The 19715-nt window shown below is 43.1% G+C and overlaps 2 protein-coding genes across 11 annotated transcripts in view; one reads left to right on the top strand and one right to left on the bottom strand.

The window, feature by feature from the left end:
* LOC116463572 (U3 small nucleolar RNA-associated protein 18 homolog) overlaps positions 1-16354 on the bottom strand; it is a 35212-nt gene extending 18858 nt beyond the window's left edge. For both annotated transcript variants that reach the window (XM_032146744.2, XM_058434728.1), the window contains exons 1-6: positions 15885-16354; positions 13418-13530; positions 10214-10312; positions 7950-8017; positions 3390-3478; positions 882-1007 (exon numbers count right to left, since the gene is read on the bottom strand). In XM_032146744.2, coding sequence (XP_032002635.1) covers positions 882-1007; positions 3390-3478; positions 7950-8017; positions 10214-10312; positions 13418-13530; positions 15885-16277 — 888 coding nt within the window. In that variant the 5' untranslated portion in view covers positions 16278-16354. The remainder of the gene's footprint in view (positions 1-881; positions 1008-3389; positions 3479-7949; positions 8018-10213; positions 10313-13417; positions 13531-15884) is intronic.
* Positions 14869-19715, top strand: part of LOC116463570 (MBT domain-containing protein 1) — an 84981-nt gene continuing 80134 nt past the window's right edge. For 3 of the 9 annotated variants that reach the window (XR_009212083.1, XM_058434722.1, XM_058434723.1), the window contains exons 1-2: positions 16209-16683; positions 17597-17660. Coding sequence is in view for 4 of the 9 variants with exons in the window: in XM_058434722.1 (XP_058290705.1) it covers positions 16551-16683; positions 17597-17660 (197 nt within the window). In the remaining 5 variants the exon portion in view is untranslated. Of the gene's footprint in view, positions 14977-16208; positions 16684-16817; positions 16969-17201; positions 17317-17596; positions 17661-19715 lie in introns of those variants that run through there. The other 6 variants (XM_032146737.2, XM_032146735.2, XM_058434726.1 and 3 more) reach the window with 4 other exon arrangements.

Raw genomic sequence — 19715 nt, 5'->3', positions numbered from 1 at the left:
AAGGCATGGAAGCGCCACACTCCTTCCCCATACCTTGCCCTACTAATTTCTTGAGTTTGTCCACCCACAGATAAGGAGATAGAGTCAGTCCCATCCAAACTACATGAACTGGACCAAGTGTTATTCTCTAAAAGAAAACTGGGATACCCTATCCAAAAGCAGATACTGTGAAGCACCTGCAGGACTGAACGGTGACATTTGTGACCATGTGTTCACCATCTATACCCCCATCAGAGAGTGACGTCCTGAAGTGAAGGGCCAGGTCCGTTGTTTATTGTTGCAACCCAAGAAACTACCAGGGTACATCAGTGTGAGATTAAACATGGAATACCCAGTAAAGTCATGAGGTTATATTATCGCTTTGCTCTAATAACTCACCAGAAAATTAAAAGAACACGTTTTTGTAGAGATAATATATTCCCTAACATGATTAATACATTCTTCACTTCTCAATCTATTATTTTAAACCACTATTTTACTGAACTTTTATATTCAGTGGAAGAAAAATTTTACTCCAAATCCCCTATTATTATGGCTCCTTGTACACCGAAGTCATACAGGTGCATTCAATAAAAATGTGAGTGGGCAAGGGATGGTGAGCAACCCAAACTGTGAACAGGCAAGGGGTGAGCAGCTGTGATTGAAAACAGTGACGACAGACTTTGGAGCAAGAAGCAAGGGCAGTATGCTGACTGGATGTTCTATTTTGTACTTCCAAGCAAATGAACTCTGTCACTTCTGTGAGACTTGGCTATGCTTCGGGCTATGATGTTTTAACTATGAATATCTTTTTTCAGTATTTTTGCATTTGGGGTTGCAAATGTCTGGTTCTTAAATAAAAATAATGCATTAGAAATAAATAAGTAAATAAAGATGCATACCTGAAATAGTGACACAGCATTATCTAATCCAGCAACCATCACAATCTGTGCACCGGGATGGAACTGCACAGATGATATCCGAGCAACAGTAGGACGTTCAGCATTCGCATGCTGGCAGTTCTTCATCTATAGGAAATGAAAGCTGGGATTTTATCAATTGAAATGAATTAACATTATTTTCTTTAGAGTATGAAGAAAAGACATTATAGTTTATAATGCAGGAAAAAATGCACTGGAATGGTAACCAAACACAACTCAAAAAAAAAAAAAAAAAAAAAAAAAAAAACTGTAGCTCTGGCACCAACTAGCAAGTCACCTTACCACACAAGAATCCATTTTTACCATCTTTCAAATAAAAAGATTAAATCATTAAAGTGCTTTCCATATCTAGAAGTCTGAATGTATTACTCATTCTTGGAGCACTAGTATGTAGTCATTTCCCCAAAATACATCCATTTGTGTTAAGAGACTTTCACTTCTGAGGAAATTTCACTTAAAACTTCTACTTTGGCACCTGGCATCTTTGCATTCATGGCACAAATTTAAGAGGCACCGCACAGTTGTCCCCACAGTTCTTCAATTGGCACAGGTTGCTTTATTCTCTTAGGGTACATGGTTCCAAGTTTAAAGTAATGGTAATCTTATTTATTTTGTTTTTACAGGTTTCCCCTTGGATTTTTAAAATGCAGTTAAAAACAAAAGTATGTGTTTTGTTTGTAGCCACCGAAGTTAAATTTTTATGGTAACTACACTTTTTTTTTTTTTTTTTTTTTGAGACTGAGTTTCACTCTTGTTGCCCAGGCTGGAGGGCAATGGCGTGATCTCGACTCACCACAACCTCTGCCTCCCGGGTTCCAGTGATTCTCCTGCCTCAGCCTCCCGAGTAGCTGGGATTACAGACATGTGCCACCACACCCAGCTAATTTTGTATTTTCAGTAGAGACGAGGTTTCTCCATGTTGGTCACGCTGGTCTCAAACTCCCAACCTCAGGTGATCTGCCCGCCTCGGCCTCCCAAAGTGCTGGGATTACAGGCGTGAGCCACTGCACCCGGCCATGGGATAACTACATTTTTAATGGAGATGAATTCACCCTGTGAAGGGCTAAATGAATTGTCCTCATAAGGTGGGAGAGACAAAATCACTGTATCTAATTTATCATAATAGTTTCCCCTGCCCCATTTAAATACTCCTGCCATGGTGTAATAAGAAAAGATACCTACGTCACTGGGCGCGGTGGCTCACGCCTGTAATCCCAGCACGTTGGGAGCTGAGGCGGGCAGATCACCTGAGGTCAGGAGTTTGAGACCAGCCTGACTAACATGGAGAAACCCTGTCTCTACCAAAAAAAACAAAAACAAATTAGCCAGGCATGGTGGTGCATGCCTGTAATCCCAGCTACTTGGGTGGCTGAGGCAGGAGAAAAGCTTGAACCCGGGAGGCGGAGGTTGCAGTGAGCCGAGATCACGCCCTTGCACTCCAGCCTGAGCAAAAGAGCAAAACTCTGTCTCAAAAAAAAAAAAAAAAACAAAAACAAACAAACAAAAGATATCTATGTCATAGAGAGATCTGTTAATATGACAGATATTTAAGTACTGTCTGTTAGTATGACAGACATTTAACTAAAGTACTGTGCTAGGTAGGCAGCTGGTTACCAGAACGAACATGCTGGACATAGTGATGAGTTAGAAAGTGAATAGTGTAGACCGCTTTAGAGAAAGTCTTGTCTAAGGTGCTATCTGAGCAGAAAGGTAAGAATGAGCTAGCCATTAGGACTGCCTGAAGACAAGACAGGCAGAACAAAATAGAAAGAGCAAAGGTTCACAGGCAAGAAAGGACCTAGCAGCATGTCCAAGAAACAGAAAAAGGCTTGTGTGACTCAAGTGGGAAATCATGGGAAACAGGTCTGAGATGAGGCTAAGGATCCAGGCAAAAGCCACATTGTAAAGGGCAGTGTAGAATACGATAAGGAATTCAGAAGTTTTCAAAAAGCAATGAAAAGTGACATGACCTGATGTTTTATTTTTAAAAGATCCCTCTGGCTGCCATACAAAGAATGATTTAAAAAGAGGTAAAGTGGAAGTAAAGAGTCCAGTCACAAAGCTACTGCAATATGCCAGATCAGAGATGACAGCAGTATGGACCAGGCTGATGCCAATGAAAATGAAGATAAACCAAACAGGATTCCTGGAATTACTGGAAAAGTTATTATATTTATTATTTTAGAGACAGGGTCTTGCTTTCACCCGGGCTAAAGTACAGTGGCTCCATCACAGCTCACTGTAGCTTCAAACTCCCGAGCTCAAGCAATAGGAACATAATACCTCTAGAACATTTTTGCAAAAGGAAAAAAACAAAACAACAATAACATAAGTATTTACCAGAGCAAAATGACACCAAACATATTTAACCCCACAGATAATAGGAATCCATACATCTGTTACTGGGAAGCAAATTAAACTGCAGAGGTAAGTAGTTCGATAGAGTCCCCCAACTTCACTGACTCTCACCTTCAAGATTCCTCTTGGAAGAGAAGTTGATGTGGATATGAAATTCCCAGTCCTTTGCAACAAATCATCTTCATCCTCTTCACTTTCATCTAAGTCAAACAAACCCAGAAGGCTGATCTTTAGAATCAATGAGCTGCCCCTTTACCTACCCCAAACTTCTATGAATATATTTTCAACATCAACTCCCTTTCCAGCCTCCCTACCTCGATTGCTTTTTTTAAAGCTGCAATTGGCAAAAGCAAAACAGGAAAAAAAAAAAAAAACATTTAAAGGAGAAGAAAAAGATGACACAAAGCTTAACATCCATAGTTAAAATCAAAGTTTAACTCTAGAATGAAAGACTAACACATACACAGATGGTTACTAAAACAAGATGAAGTGAAATAAAAGTTTAAAGCCAGCATTTCATTTAAAAGAAGCAACTCATAATTATGGCAGAATTGGCAACAGGTTGGCTACTGATCTAGCTTAACAACTCACATGAATAAAAACCAGAACTTTTAGCTGAATGATCATTGTCAGCAATCTATGTATCAGAACTTCAAAAAGAGCTAATAGGGCTGCTTTTCTCCTGGAGATGACTGATGATTCCAGTGGAGACAGCTAAGAAGCTGAGCAAACTTAAAACACTTGCAGAGCTAAGAAGGGAAAAACTACCTCTAAGCTTCTTGACAGGGTCTGGTAAGCCATCAGGTTTTGGATTGGGGCCACAAAGGGCTACCACTAGGATTAAAGATGAAATCAAAGAATTATAAGAAAATCTTCCAAAAACTGAAATTCTGCTTCACAATTCCTCATTAAAATAAAACGTTCTGGGATTGCTAGTGCCCTCTGCCAAGCTACCTACCTAGAAGTAAACATATAAACCATCATCCTAGATCTAATTAATCTACATTATTTTTCATATGCAATGTCCACCACTCAATGAAATACAATCAGGCAAATACTGACAAGATAACTTGACTAAAAACCACAAGGAAAAACAGACAATCCCCACAGGGATCTAAACAATGGAATTATCAGACACAAACCTTAAAAATACTATGTTTGGGCCAGGCGCGGTGGCTCACATCTGTAAACCCAGCACTCTGGGAGGCTGAAGTAAGTGGATCACCTGAGGTCAGGAGTCAGCGATCAACCTGGCCAACATGGAGAAACTCTGTCTCTATTAAAAATACAAAAATTAACTGGGCATGATGGCTTATGCCTGTAATCCCAGCTACTTGGGAGGCTGAAGCAGGAGAATCACTTGAACCCAGGAGGCAGAGGTTGCAGTGAGCGAGACTGCACCACTGCACTCCAGCCTGAGCGACAGAGTAAGACTGTCTCAAAAAAAAAAAAAGACAACAACAACAACAAAAAAAACTATGTTTAATATATTTAAGAATGAAAGACAAGATTCAAAATTGAGCCAGAAATCTAGAATATTTGAAAAAGAAATTCTAGAGCTGAAAAATATGTAATTAAAATAAGCCCCCAACAGGCCAGGCATGGTGGCTCATACCTGTAATTCCAGTACTTTGGGAGGCCGAGGTGAGTGGATCACTTGAGGTCAGGAGTTCGAGACCAGCCTGACCAAAATGGCGAAACCCCGTGTCTACTAAAAATACAAAAATTAGCCAGGCGTGGTAGTGCACACCTGTAATCCCAGCTACTTGGGTGGCTGAGGCAGGAGAATCACTCGAACTCGGGAGGCAGAGGTTGCGGTGAGCCGAGGTAGCACCACCGCACTCCAGCCTACACGACAGAGCAAGACTGCCTCAAAAAATAATAATAAATAAAATTAAATTAAGCCTCCAATAGATGTTTTTAACAGTATATCAAAATTAGCTGTAGAGAGAGTCTGTGGTCTAGAAAACGAATCAGAAAAATACACCCAGACTGAAGTACAGAAAGAAAAAGGATAAAAAACACTGAATACCAACATGGGCAACATAGTAAGATCCCGTCACTACAAAAAAAAATTTTTTTTTTCATTAGCTGGGCATGGTGGCACATGCCTGTAGTCCTAGCTACTCCAGAGGCTGAGGTGGGAGGATTGCTTGAACCCAGGAGGTCGAGACTACAGTGAGCCAAGATCACGTCACTGCACTCCAGACTGGGCAATACAGTGAGACTCTGTCTCAAAAAAAAAAAAAAAAAAAAAAAAAACAGAAAACAAAAAACCAAACCACACAGAATAGGTTGAAGACATTTAATATACATATTACTAATAATCCAGAAAGGAAGACTGGAACAGAAACAATACTTGAAGACAGGTGAGAATTTCCAAAACTTACAGAAGACATCAAGCCAGTTCAAAAGTACTATGAAGTCTAAGCAAAATACAAAGCAAGCTAAAATGATAGGGGGAGGGGATAAACAAAGGGCAACGCAATAAAACAATTCATAATATTAATGAATTGCTGTTGATTTCTGGAGGTGTGGTTATGTTCAAAAGGGAGAATTTTCTTATAAAGAAACTCAGTAAATATTTACAGATAAAAATAACACACTGGAGATAATCATGAAGCTGAGTGCTAGTCACCATTGTGTCAACAATAAGTATACCTTCAACAAGTCACTATCTCTTTGAACCTCTCTCATGTACAAAATGAATGTATTAGACAAGCATATCCCATACTGTAGCAGACTGACTAACTGCCGACTTAATTCACTTCCTTTTCCGCCTGTGCACAAAGCCAAACTACACTTCCTAGGATCCTCTCAGCTAGTGTGGCCTTATGACTGAGTTCCAGCCAACAAAATGTAGGCAAAAGTATCCTGTACCATTTCTAGGAAGGGCCAATAAAAACCCCCTCTTTCTCCTCCTATAAGCCAAGTGGATGTCAACATCTTAGGCAACTTTGGAAGAACCAACCTGAAGATGACAGAACTTCTATAAACTTGGGTCCCTAAAGTAAACCATCACCTTCCCAACACCCCAATTTTATGTGCTGAAAAAACCAACCTCAATTGGATTATGCCACTGGGATCTGTGGGATTTTGTTTCAACAGCTAGCATAACCATATCTAAAATTACAGGAATCTAAACTGTTGTGGGGTTCTATAAATGCAGCATTCTGAAATGGGTAATAAAATTATGTTTCATCCAGGAGGGCAAAGTGGTGATCTAGGGTCTAGAAGTACGCCACCAAAAAAATGCTCAAAATAACAAGGGATGTTTAACACATTAAAAAACGAACATGGAAAGAGGCTTCCCAAATAAGAGAAAAAGAAGATAATCTGTATGTTTCAAACTGTTAAGAGTGGAGAGTTGCTGGGACACACATTTCAAAATAGGAAAAACTGTCTAACAGTTCTTAAAGAAAAGGGAAGAAGGGGAAGAAACAGTTTAGTAAAAAGTACAGTATTTAGGCCAGGCACAGTGGCTCATGCCTGTAATCCCAACACTTTGGAAGGCCAACAGTTCAAGGCCAGCCTAGCCAACACGGTGAAACCCCGATTCTACTAAAAATACAAAAATTAGCCAGGTGTAATGGCGCGCACCTGTAACCCCAGCTACTCAGGTGGCTGAGACAAAACAATCACTGGAACCCGGGAGGCAGAGGTTGTAGTGAGCTGAGATTGCCCCACTGCACTCCAGCCCTGGGTGACAGAGTGAGATTCTAACACTCACACACACACACACACACACACAAAATACATTATTTGATATATTTAAGCAGAGGATAATGTAGAAAAGATTACTGCAGTGGATAAAGTCAGGCCACATCACTAAGATTCCTTCAACCTCTAAAAGCAAATGGCTAGAAACAAAGAGTCAATTTCTACTTAATAACAGACTGTCTTTTCTAACAGAATTATATAAAACACTGGCTCTTTGTATGGGCTCCCTGCATTTACGTACCATGAGGACTAACAGGGTAAGGAGAAAGGGGACAGAGGTGCTGGTCATAATCAAACTGAAGCTCTACGGACATCAAGGATGCTAAGGAAGGAGCTCCTACATGATGTGAGAGGATATACTCTGGACTCTCAAGATTTCAAAGGTTAATTCCAAGTCTAAAACGTGTAACTCCAAGTACACAAACCAGATTTTAGCTAAGCCATCCATATTTATAATAGCTAAACTCAAAAGATCGAAAAAGCAGAAAATAGCCATGGTACAAGTTAAATTTAAAAGCTACAGTCAAAAAAGATTTTTTGGGGTTTTTTTTTTTTTTTTTTTTTTTTTGAGACAGAGCCTCACTCTGTCACCCCGGCTGGAGTACAGTGGCACTTACCACAGGTTACTGCACCCTAGTCTTCCCTGGCTCAAGCAATCCTCCCACCTCAGCCTCCCGAGTAGCCGGGACTACAGGAACACACCACCAGGCCTGGCTAATTTTTGTATTTTTTGTAGAGATGGGGTTTCGCCATGTCACCTGGTCTGGTCTTAAACTCCTGGACTCAAGCAATCCACCCACCTAGGGCTCCCAAAGCAGTGGGATTACAGGCATGAGCTACCGGGCCAGGCAAGAAATACCAGGTTTTAATGAGCCTCATAAGAAAGCTCAAATGATAACAAACAGGAACAGGGACTTACGCACTAATTTAAACAGAGATATCAACGCTCACCATCTGAAGATGTTTTCCGCTTAGTAGTCTCTGCCCAGGCAGGTACTCCTCCCATGGCATGTTGGAATCTAAGCAAAAATATTTGAAGAATAAATGTATGGCAACCACTACCTGTCCATAAAGCTTGACACATTTAAAGCATATAGGTTGAATCACCCTTGAGAATATGTATGGACTCTCTTCCCAAGAAGTAACTGTCTTTCAGACAGAAGTTATTATCTCACACAGAACAGTCCCAACCTGCCTGCACTGGAAACCTCCATGAACCTCTGCCCACTTCAACTAGTCCTGGATACATATTTTTTGTTAATTATTTCCATCTAGTTACATGGTTGTCTTATTTGTTCGTATCCACACATCCTGGATATCAGGACTATGTAAAGAAGTCTCTTTGTGGTTTATGCCACAGTACATAGACTACACACTAGAACATGTCTAAAAGAAACTGACCAGACTGGTAAGAATATACAAAACTTCATTATATATCATCTGAATAAAACAGAATCACTTCACTCTGGAAAAAGTAAGCTTTAACAGAAGCATGATAGCTGTGTTCTTAAGAATTGGTACCTGGAAGAGGGCAAAGAGTTGTTTTAATTTTTTGATGTAGAAGTACAGACTAGCTCACCAAACTAAGCCCACTAGCCATAAACAACTAGAAACCTGGACAAAGTATATGAAACAACTTTTTTCGGAAACTGGATGACAGCATAGGACTGTGATCCCTCAGAGAAGGGAAATAAGCAAGATGAACTCCATCACCAACACGAATTTTCCCCTAAAGGCATTTATAAGACCCTGACACAAAGCTGAGAAAAAGATCAGCCTTGAAAGAGACTGATACAGTTGGACTTTGAGGAGCAGTATCTGGTACACATCATCTTAAGATACTCCTCACCAAAATACGTAATTGAATTCTAACCAAGACTTTAAGCCCAACTTAACAGGAAATACAGATGACAGAACAAGTTAAACAACACAAAGAAAAAATAATCAGATTGAGGGAAGAGAAAGTGCAAAGTGACTAACGGAGAGTTTTCTTCTGAGGTGATAGGAATGTTTAAGAACCAAAAACAAACAAAAAAACAAACAAAAAAAAGTTTTAGAACTAGATTGAAAAGGTGTTGCCACAACATTCTAAATATACTAAATGCCACCAAATTTACACTTTAAAATGGCTAACACTGTTATGTGAATTTCACCTCAACATAAAAAGGAGGCTTAAAATTTCAGAATGTGGGATATTCTACAAGACAACAGGTCTGAACACTTAAAAGATAGGTAATGGCTGAGCACAGTGGCTCACGTCTGTATTCCCAGCACTTTGGGAGGCCGAGAAGGGCAGATCACTTGAGCCCAGTTCAAGACCAGCCTGGGCGACATGGCGAAAAACCTCATCTCTACAAAAAAATACAAAAATTAGCTGGGCATGGTGGCACACACCTGTAGTCCCAGCTACTCGGGTGGCTAAGGTGGGAGGATTTCTTGAGCCCAGAAGCTCAAGACCAGCCTGAGCAACATAGTGAGACCCTGTTTCTACAAAAAAATTTTAAAAATTAAGGTGGTACATGCCTGTAGTCCCAGCTATGGGGAGCCCAGGAGATAGAGGTTGCAATGGGCCATGACAGCACCACTCCATTTCGGCCTGGGTGACAGAGTGAGATCCCATCTCAAAAAAATAAATAAATAAATTTAAAGGACATAAAATCCAAATAAAATGTATGCACCTTACAACAATTGGAGAAACTAACATGCACTAGCCATAAACTGTTAATTTTCTTAGGTATGACAATGGTATTGTGAATACGAAGGAAAACATCCTTAATCTTAAGAGATGCACACTAACAAATTTATGAGTTGTTTCGCATTATCTGTACCTTACTCTCAAATACATTGGGAAAGCACACACATCCCCCAAATACATAAAGCAAATATGACAAAATGTTAAAAACCATTGAACCAAGGTGGCAGCCATTTAAATTTTTGAAAATGTTCATATTATAAAATTATGGTTTACCATATGCAAATGAACAAGTAAGCAATATCATCACTGATCATATTTGAGTGGTAAGATAATTTTTTTCCAAATTTTCTTTGTGTTTGTGTTTTGTCCCCTCTCCCCTAAAACTACAGAAATTTAGTCACTGCCCGCAATAGCAATCCTCTTACTGTTTCAAAATCGAAAACTACACAAGAAGCGGTTACGGTTACTGGGCATTGGTTATATACACCTCTTGGTAAATCATATGAAAAAAGACACTTACTCTTCTTTAAGTCTCTTTTTAAGGTTGTCTTTCGAAAGTTTACTTTCACTAGCATTTTTCATCATATCTTTCCGAAACCGATTGTTCATCATGTCAACCCTACAAAAACAGAACAGCATATTTTAAATAACTTTTACAGAGTTAATATAAATAGCTGCTGCTTTTAGCACTTGGAGAAAAATGTTTAATGAAACAATATAGGTCAAGATTTTTAAGATGTGAACATTTCAAATGCATCTTCTCTGTTCTTCCTAAAACAAAAAAGTAGCCGCCAATATTTCAGATCATCTGGTTTACACTTTGGAGAGCTACTATTTGAGAAAATTCATCATGACTTATCTACATACAGTTTATGAAATTCTCCAAAATAAATCCCAGGTAAATCAAAGAGTTAAATATACAAAGAGCAAACCTTAGGCCCGGCGTGGTGGCTCACGCCTGTAATCCCAGCACTTTGCGGGGCTGAGGCAGGTGGATCACGAGGTCAAGAGATCGAGACCATCTTGGCCAACGTGGTGAAACACCATCTCTACTAAAAATACAGAAATTAGCTGGGCGTGGTGGCACACACCTGTAATCCCAGTACTCAGGAGGCTGAGGCAGAAGAACCACTTGAACCCGGGAGGCAAAGGTTGAAATGAGCCCAGATTGTGCCACTGCACTCTAGCCTGGGCAAAAGAGTGAGACTGTCTCAAAAAAAAAAAAAAAAAAAAAAAGGCCGGGCACAGTGGCTCATGCCTGCAATCCCAGCACTTTGGGAGGCAGACACGGGCAGATCACTGAAGGTTGGGAGCTCGAGACCAGCCCGGCCAACGTGGTGGAACCCCGTCTCTACTAAAAACACAAAATTAGTCCAGTGTGGTGGCAGGAGCCTGTTATCCCATCTACTCGGGAGGCTGAGGCAGGTGAATCGCCTGAACCTGGGAAGCAGAGGCTGCAGTGAGCCAAGATCGCACCACTAAACTCTAGCCGAGGCAAGAAGAGTGAAACTCCATCTCAAAAAAAAAAAAAAAAAAAAGAGCAAACCTTAAAATACTATGAAGTAAAAATATAGGTAAACATTTGTCTCTCTCTGTTAAAGAACTACTTACTATTAAAAACAGCAGTAAAAATAATGAAGGAAAAGATTCACAGATTTGACTATATAAAAATTTAAAACTTCTATGCACAGAAAGCTAGGGAAAACCTACAATAAATCTAACATATAAAAGTGTGAAATTCTCGATATGTCAGGAACTAATATACCAAGATTATTTAAAAAGTCTCCAATAGACAAGGACGTAATAAAGAATAGTTACAGCAAACGAGGCCAGGTGTGGTTGCTCATGTCTGTAAACCCCAGCACTTTGGGAGGCCAAGGCAAACAGGTCACTTGAGGTCAACAGTTCAAGACCAGCCTGGCCAACATGGTAAAACCCCGTCTCCACTAAAAATACAAAAATTAGCTGGGCATGGTGACATGTGCCTGTAGTCCCAGCTACTTGGGAGGCTGAAGCAGGAGAATCACTTGAACCTGGGAGGCAGAGGTTGCAGTGAGCCAAGATCGTGCCACTGAACTCCAGCCTGGATGAAAGGATGAGAGTCTCAAAAAAAAAAAAAAAAAAAAAAAAGACAATGACTAAACACAAAAATGTTTTCTCAAAACTAGGTAGAGCTATTACCCACCACCAAACTGACAAAGTCTGAAAAAAAAAAAAAAAGAACCATTGTGTCTAAGAATGGACTGAAACTGACACCTTTCAATGGGAAGGCAAACTGGTAGAACCTCATAGCATGCAGTCTGGCAGTACTTATCAAGAGCCTTACAAATAACTGTGCTCTTTGATCAAGTAATTCTACCTCAAAGAATCTTTCTTAAGGCAATAAATTAGAAAATAAAGAAAGGTTTATTCATAAAGAGATGATAAACATTAATGCCACATTAAAGAGAAAAATAAGGCTGGGCACAGCAGTTCACGCCTGTAATCTCAGCACTTTGGGAGGCAGAGACGGGCGTATACTTGAGGTCAGGAGTTCAAGACCAGCCTGGCCAACGTAGCAAAACTCCGTCTAACTCTGTCTCTACTAAAAATACAAAAATTAGCCAGGTGTGGTGGCACACGCCTGTAGTCACAGCTACTTGGGAGGCTGAGGCAGGAGAATCGCTTGAACCCGGGAGGCAGAGGTTGCAGTGAGCCAAGATCACACCACTGCACTCCAGCCTAGGTGAAACAGCAAGACTCTGTTTCAAAAAAAATAATTAAGAAAAAAAAGGGGGAAAAGAAAATCTACCCAACAATAGCCACGTAAATTATGGTTAATTCACATAATTGACTACAACATAGCCATTTTAAAATGTCTATTTTTTTAAGTAGGGAGAAATGTTTACAAAGTAACTTCATGTAGAAAAAGTCAAAACGTTAAATCAAGCATACAGTACATTCTCATCTACGACAGTTCCTATGGCGTGAGCTACCTTCTTTTTAGCCTTTACTCAGTTTCAGGCACTGTGCTAAAAGCTCTACATGTACTATTTCGTTTAATCCCAACAAACTTCTGATCTAGTTACTATCACTGTGCCCATTTCACAAAGGAAAAAATGTAGGTTCCAAACTGCCCATGGTCAATTAGAAACTGGCCAAATGAGAAGGCAAATTGAGATTTGACTTCAAACACTGTATTCTCTTAGCTACTGGATACAGCAAAGAGGAGACTGAGACAGAAGTGTGACAACATGCTAACAGCAGTTCTCCCTCGGTGGTGGGATTAGGAACCATGAAAGATCTTTTCCATACTTTCAAACATTTTTCAAATCTTCACATAATCACAAATTGGTAAAAAGAATGATTTTAGCCGGGTGCGGTGGCTCACGCTTGTAATCCCAGCACTTTGGGAGGCTGAGGCGGGCGGATCACGAGGTCAGGAGATCGAGACCACGGTGAAACCCCGTCTCTACTAAAAATACAAAAAATTAGCCTGGCGTGGTGGTGGGCGCCTGTAGTCCCAGCTACTCGGAGAGGCTGAGGCAGGAGAATGGCGTGAACCCGGGAGGCGGAGCTTGCAGTGAGCCGAGATTGCCGCCACTGCACTCCAGCCTAGGCGACAGAGCGAGACTCCGTCTCAAAAAAAAAAAAAAAAAAAAAAAAAAAAAGAATGATTTTAAAATCTGCAAAATAACTTTTTTAAGTGTCCAGAGGGATTCAGAAGAAAAGTTAGGCAACTTACATTTCCTCATCTTCATCTTCTTCATCCACCCAAACTGGCTTCTTTTGAGGTGGAAAATTATCTTTTGCTTCATTCTCCACTTCTGAGTCACCCGAGTCTTCATGTCCTTGAACCTACAGCAGACAAAACACCCTCAAGCACTGAGATTTTCCTATCCCATGACTGCAGACACATAGGCCTTATAGCTAAACGGCTTATAGAATGTTTTTTCTACCACTCTCTGGTGAAATAATGGGATAGAATGCTACCATTGCAAATGCTGGAGACAGAGGCAGAAAATGGAGAAATCAGAGAACAGCACCACTGGCTGGACAGGTGAAGCAAGATGGAACAGTCAAGGAGAAAAAGTCAACACTCAACAGCAGAAAGGAAAACATCAAGTAAGACAAGAACAAAAAATGAGTCTGCAGATGAAAAAAGGAGGAGAAATGTCAGAACTACAGAAATTACAGGACCGGAAGCAAACTAGAGTCAAAGATATCCCCATTTTCCTGATCTGTTTTTGATCCCCTACCTCCTTAAGAAACTTTATACCAGCAGAGAGCGCAGTGCCTCATGCCTGTAATCCCAACACTTTGGGAGGTCAAGGTGGGAGGACTGCTTGGGCCCAGGAGTTCGAGTCCAGCCTGGGCAACATAGGGAGACCTCGTCTCTACAGAAAATTTTTAAATTTAGCTGGGTGTGTGGTGTGCACCTGTGGCCCCAGCTGGCTACTTGGGAGGCGGAGGCAGGAGGATCACTTGAGCCTACGAGGATGAAGCTGACTTCTGGGCTTAAAGTGCTCGGAGAATTGTGCAGGTGTAATTTATCTGTGACCAACAAGAAGAGCAACCAGTTACTATTAGCAAAAGGGAGCTGGAAGACTAATAGGTGCCACTGCACTGCAGTCTGGGTGACAGAGTTAGACCTTATCTCTAAGTAAGTAAAAAATAAATATATTTATACCATCAAATCTAAATTCTAAAGTTATAAATTTATACCATAAAGTTTATACTATCAAATCTAAACCTAGGCCGGGTGCGGTGGCTCACACTTGTGGTCCCAGCACTTTGGGAGGCCGAGACGGGCGGATCACGAGGTCAGGAGTTTGAGACCAGCCTGGCCAAGATGGCGAAACCCCGTTTCTACTAAAGATACAAAAAAAAAAATTAGCCAGGCGTGGTGGCGCACGCCTGTAATGCCAGCTACTCCAGAGGCTGAGGCAGGAGAATCGCTTGAACCAGGGAGGCGGAGGTTGCAGTGAGCCGAGATGGCGCCACTGCACTCCAGCCTGGGCGACAGGGCGAGTCTTAAAAAAAAAAAAATCTAAACCTAGACCACAGAATACCCTTTGAAGTGAGTTTGAGCTTGCCAAAACCAATAACAGAAATGTGCAAGTGGTTTCAACTCGCTCTACTACCAGTCTAATAGCCTTCAAACCCAACAGCTCCCACCTCCGTACACTGTTCCTTTTCCAGACGACAAAATTGTCACACAGTTCAGCATGTTTCCAGTAATAGTTCTGTACTTCCCAAACAGATTGCTGCCACTTCTCCCACAAGCACCCGAAGGCGGCTCTGGTAAGCAGCTGACATTAGCTAGGTCAGCATTTGTGTAATAAACATGGCCTGGGTAATTCTCGGTGAGCTTTCCTCTGCCCCCTTTATCTAAAATTTCACAGGCCTCCTCTACACACGCTCATCTCCCTTTCCCGAATGTCCTTTTTTCTCTTCAGCACTTGTCACCAATAAACCTTAAGTTTACTCGTTTATCTCATTTGTCTTGTCTCTGCCACTAGCACACAAGCGCCAAGAGGCAGGGATTATTTGTCAGTTTTTTCCATTGCTGTGTCTCCTCCAGTGCCTAGAACAATGTCTGGGACTCTCTCAAGAAAAGCCTGGTATAGAATTAAAGGGATAGCAACATGTGTGCAAAAAGTATGATCAACCACGCAGGGTTTGCCATTGCCAGAAAGGGTATCTGGCAACCAACAGGTTCACCGATATTGGCTAAATGAACGAAATATACGATCATTCTCAAAACATGGTGGGTCTCATAGTCACATAGGGAGATAGTTACAGCGCACATGCCCAGGCCCGTGCCCACGAATGGATTCCATCAACGACATCGAATTCCTGAATCACGAGGAATTGAGGCAGGCGATCAAAAGACCACCCTCAGTTTGGGAAGAGGCTACCGGAGTCGAGCAGCAGCGAAAGATGCTCACGACCACAGTTCGCAGATACCCGAGCAGCGGCGCCTCCGGGGGCGGAGAAAGACGCGGTCCCCGTCCTCCAGGCACTTTCAGTCTGGAGAAGGGAGGCGAGGGACCCGCAGCTGCGACCCTCCGCGCCCGCGTTCTCGGGCTCCCGCCCACCTGAGCGCTCCCCGCCGCCGCAGGTCGCCCAGGCTCCGCCCCCCGGAGCTTCACCGCCCACCGCGCGCCCCGCCCGAGTGCGCCCAGCCTGCGCGCCGCGGCCTCCCTCACCCTCGGGCCCCGCAGACGCCGCAGCAACGCGTCCTCGTCGTTCTCGACGTCGCCGAAGACCAGCTCCTCCAAGCACCGCTCCACGGCCGGTTTGTCCTCCTCCAGCGTCAGGCGGTTCCGCTGCCGGAGCCGTCTCTCCTCCTCCGCCGCCGCGACTGCAATCGCAGCGGCCGCCGCGCTTGGCCGGGCCGGCGGTTTCCGCTGGGATGAAGGGGCAGGCTTTTGGGGAGGCCCGCCTGGCGCCGCTCCGGCTTTCCAGTCCGGCCTCATTCCGGGCTTCCGCTTCGGCTTCGCTCGGGTTCTCCGGTCCAGTTTCATTCGCCTCCTCCGTTCCGGCGGCATCGTTAGGTTTGAGGAGAAACGCAGGCGCTCACGTGGAACCTCGCTGCGCATGCGCCCAGGCGCCTCGCTGGCCGCCGCCGCCGAAGCCCCGAGGGCCGGAAGGAGCCTGCGCAGCCTCTTGCCACGTGACCAGCACTCCCTCCCTCTACGTAACTCCCACTCCCCTCCCAGCCCCGCCCCGTGTGGGAGTTCCTCCGGGAGGGCCAATCTTCCGGGTGTAGGGGGAAGCGGCATGACTGGAGTGGAAAATTTTTCCAACACAACTTCGCAGCTGCAACATTGAAAGGAGCGCAAGAAAGCCCGAGTATACACTGGGACGGCTGAATGGAACTTCTGCTTTTCCTCTTGACTTTAACCACTGGACACAAGCCCCAATACTCTTTCCTCCCTTCGTCTTGGTACGGTCCGTGGAGTACGGAGCCTGCAGAGGGTCCCACGCTGGAAGCGAGAGAGGAGGGTATGTAGGGAAGTGGGCCAATCGGGGCGCGGGTCACGGCGCAGGCGCGCTGGGGAGGGAGGGCTATGCTAATGTTGTTGATATCCTGGGGCCACCCGAGTTAAAGGGGGGAAATCCGGGGGCTGCTGCAGCCGCCACCGGTCTGGGCCCAGCCGGGGGCCCCGTGTAGTCGCCGCAGTCCCGGGGAGAGGCACCTGCCCCCAGCCCGGGGAGGGGGCGCCGCGGGCTCGGGGAGCACGGACAACCCCTACCCATGAGGCCCTGATGGAAAACACAAAGGATCTGGTGAGAGCCGAGCGCGGCAGCCGCTTTGTGTGCCAGGTGGGGGGGACGCCTGCAGCTCCCCGACCCCAGGAACCCCGCAGCTCCCTGACCCCGCTCCCTGGCCTGCTTCTCCATCCCACGCCCCCTCAACCTCCGGAGCCCCCCTCCCCCTTCCAGCCGTTAAACGGTTCAGGGGTTCCCCTCCCCCCACCCCGTCAGCCCTGGACTCGTCGGGGTTCTCTCCATCTCCTCCACCCTTTGGAAGAAAAATTCGAGAAGAAAGTTTTTCTCTGCGTCCTGCCCCCGCCCCCTGCTCTGGCTAGGGGGGAAAGGCTGGATCCGAGACTTTTCCTTTTTTAGCCACCCGGGGTGGGAGAGCGGAGTAGTCCTCTCTTCTTGGCGGGGAGGGGGAGCGTAGTTTTGGTGCTTTGCAGGGGAAGGTGTCTATCTGCCTTGGGGCCAGTGCCGCGAGGCGGTTTGCACGTGGAGGTGGAAATATTGAAAGGGGGCGGGGTGGGCACGTGCGGGAGAGGTGGGAGTGGTGTTTGGGAAGCAGCCTCCAAGGCTGCATATTTAAAAGGGTTTCAGGTTGGTGGGCTTCTGTGACCATTGCGTTCTCCTTTGTGAAATAAGAATCCTAACGTTTCAGAGTCGGAAGAGACATTAGAGGTCATCCAAAGCAGCCGTCCCCTCTGCAGCCTCTCTGACAAGTGGTAGGTAGTCTGATCCTGCTTACACCTCTAAAAGAACTGAGCGCTCAGGCCAGGAAAGCCCATGTTTCAGTAGTTCTAATTGTTGTCTGCCTACCCTTATTAGACCCTTCAGTCTCATTCATGTCCTGGTTAAGTTGCTCCTTTTTTTACTTCTCAAATTTTCTCTCACATCCTCCTCACCCACCCACTGCTCATTGGCCTATATTTTCTGTGCCAGGAAAGAACAGCAGGGAAGTGGAGGAAGGGGGGGTTGAGAGATAGTGAGGGCTAGCCGAAAACTTTGCTGGGTCAGTGTCAAGTGTGCTGGCTTACATGCCTGAAGATGTTTTTCTACAGGAAGCTAAAGAATTACAATATGGGAATTTCGTGCCTGTATTCTCTCACGAGTGCATCTCTTTGAAGTTAGAAATTTCAGCGTCATCTCCGTGGTTCTTGTATCACAAAACACATTTGCTTGTTACCTAAATCACTTCTCCTAAGGATGTCTAAAACTGTCTCTTAGGGATGGTAGGGAAGCTGTTAGAAGCATCACCTGATCGAGGGATGATTAGATGATTACCACCCCCACCCGTATTTGACCTGTGTTCCTCGGAAGCTAGTCTTTCCTCCAAGGGCCCCTCTTCCAAATGCTTTTACTCCTTTTTTTTTTTTTTTAAAGTAACTATCTTTTATGAGATTTGAAATTTACGAACCATTTTAATACTTGTTTAGAGTTTACAATATTTTTAATTCTCCTTATACTAGCATGCACCAGTACTTATCACTGGGTGGTTGAGGTAGTTGCAACTATTGTCACTGGGTGTTTTTCTAACATTCTCCTTCATTTGGTGAGCTATGCTGCCTCCAAAAGTAGTTTTATTGGCCTAAGAATCTTGGATATACCTGTTACTCTCTAATGTGGTGAAGTGGGGGTCAAGACATAACAGGTATAATGTAGAAATAATGCATCTGATTTAAAAGCCAGCAAATAAATTTCACCTTAAGCCCCAGTCTCCTATTTAAAAGGTTAGACTCAATTTTTCTCTCCTCCTCTTATAACTTAGAGACTGTTGCTTTGCTCTTGTGTACTTAGACTGTTATTTTTCATTTGTTCACCTCAACACCAGAGTGTTTAGAAAGAGAATAGCTGTGCTTTTTTTTTTTTTTTTTTTTGCACCACCTCCTTCTCTGAATAACAAGTAGCTTCTGTCTATCTAGAACCCCATACTGAATGTTTGGGAGTACCTGGCAAATTATGGCAACATCTGTCTTGAATAAGTATTTGTTCATAGTGCCTTACGTTGTTGCGTCATGCTTTTTAACCATCCAGTTGCTAACTTTATGTAATGTTTGACATAAAATATTTCCTCTAAATCTACTCACTAGAATTCAGCTTATGAAAAAGGATCAGTAGAGCTGTAAAAATAGTGTTTTTAACATTTTAATTAATAAGGAGTTCCAAGTCGTTTTCCTGCTTACTTTAAACATGAACTGTCATGACTTAAGTTGACTGACTTTGGAGACATCTGCATTCTAAACATACTAGACAGGAACAACTGGTTTTATTTTTAAGACGCTGCCATATTCTTTAAAGCTGGTTATATGTTGACCTTATTATCTAAACCTTTCTAGATGTTCTAGTGCTGCTTTTAGTCCCTCAATTATGTTGAAAATTAAAACAACATTTTAAGTTGTTTTCAAATGTAACAGTGGTCAAAGGAAAATATAAGCTATAGTTTAAAAGTGAAAACAACATATTAGTATAAATACTAAACCACTGAATTACTAAAAGCCAAGAGTGCTCAGTAGTCTGAGTAACCACATTCTAAAATTAGACAAGTGACATTTTTTGGGTTGCTCTCTGTTTCTCAGCTTTTCATCTTTAAAATGTTTGCTAAATAAGATATAACCTTTCACACTTATGTATCATTAGTCTGAGGGTTTCAAAATTCAAGAAAGAATAAAAACATCAGGACAATAAAAGAGAAAGGACTTACAACACTTAAAACAAGCTAAGATATGTCTCTTAACACCACAGTATTCTTAACTGTGCAAGATGACTTTTGATTTCATGCA

Source organism: Hylobates moloch, unplaced genomic scaffold (assembly GCF_009828535.3).
Source record: "Hylobates moloch isolate HMO894 unplaced genomic scaffold, HMol_V3 SCAFFOLD_42, whole genome shotgun sequence".
NCBI lineage: Eukaryota > Metazoa > Chordata > Mammalia > Primates > Hylobatidae > Hylobates > Hylobates moloch.
Note: the sequence above shows the minus strand (reverse complement) of the source record. Positions and strands in the feature narration are given on the sequence as shown.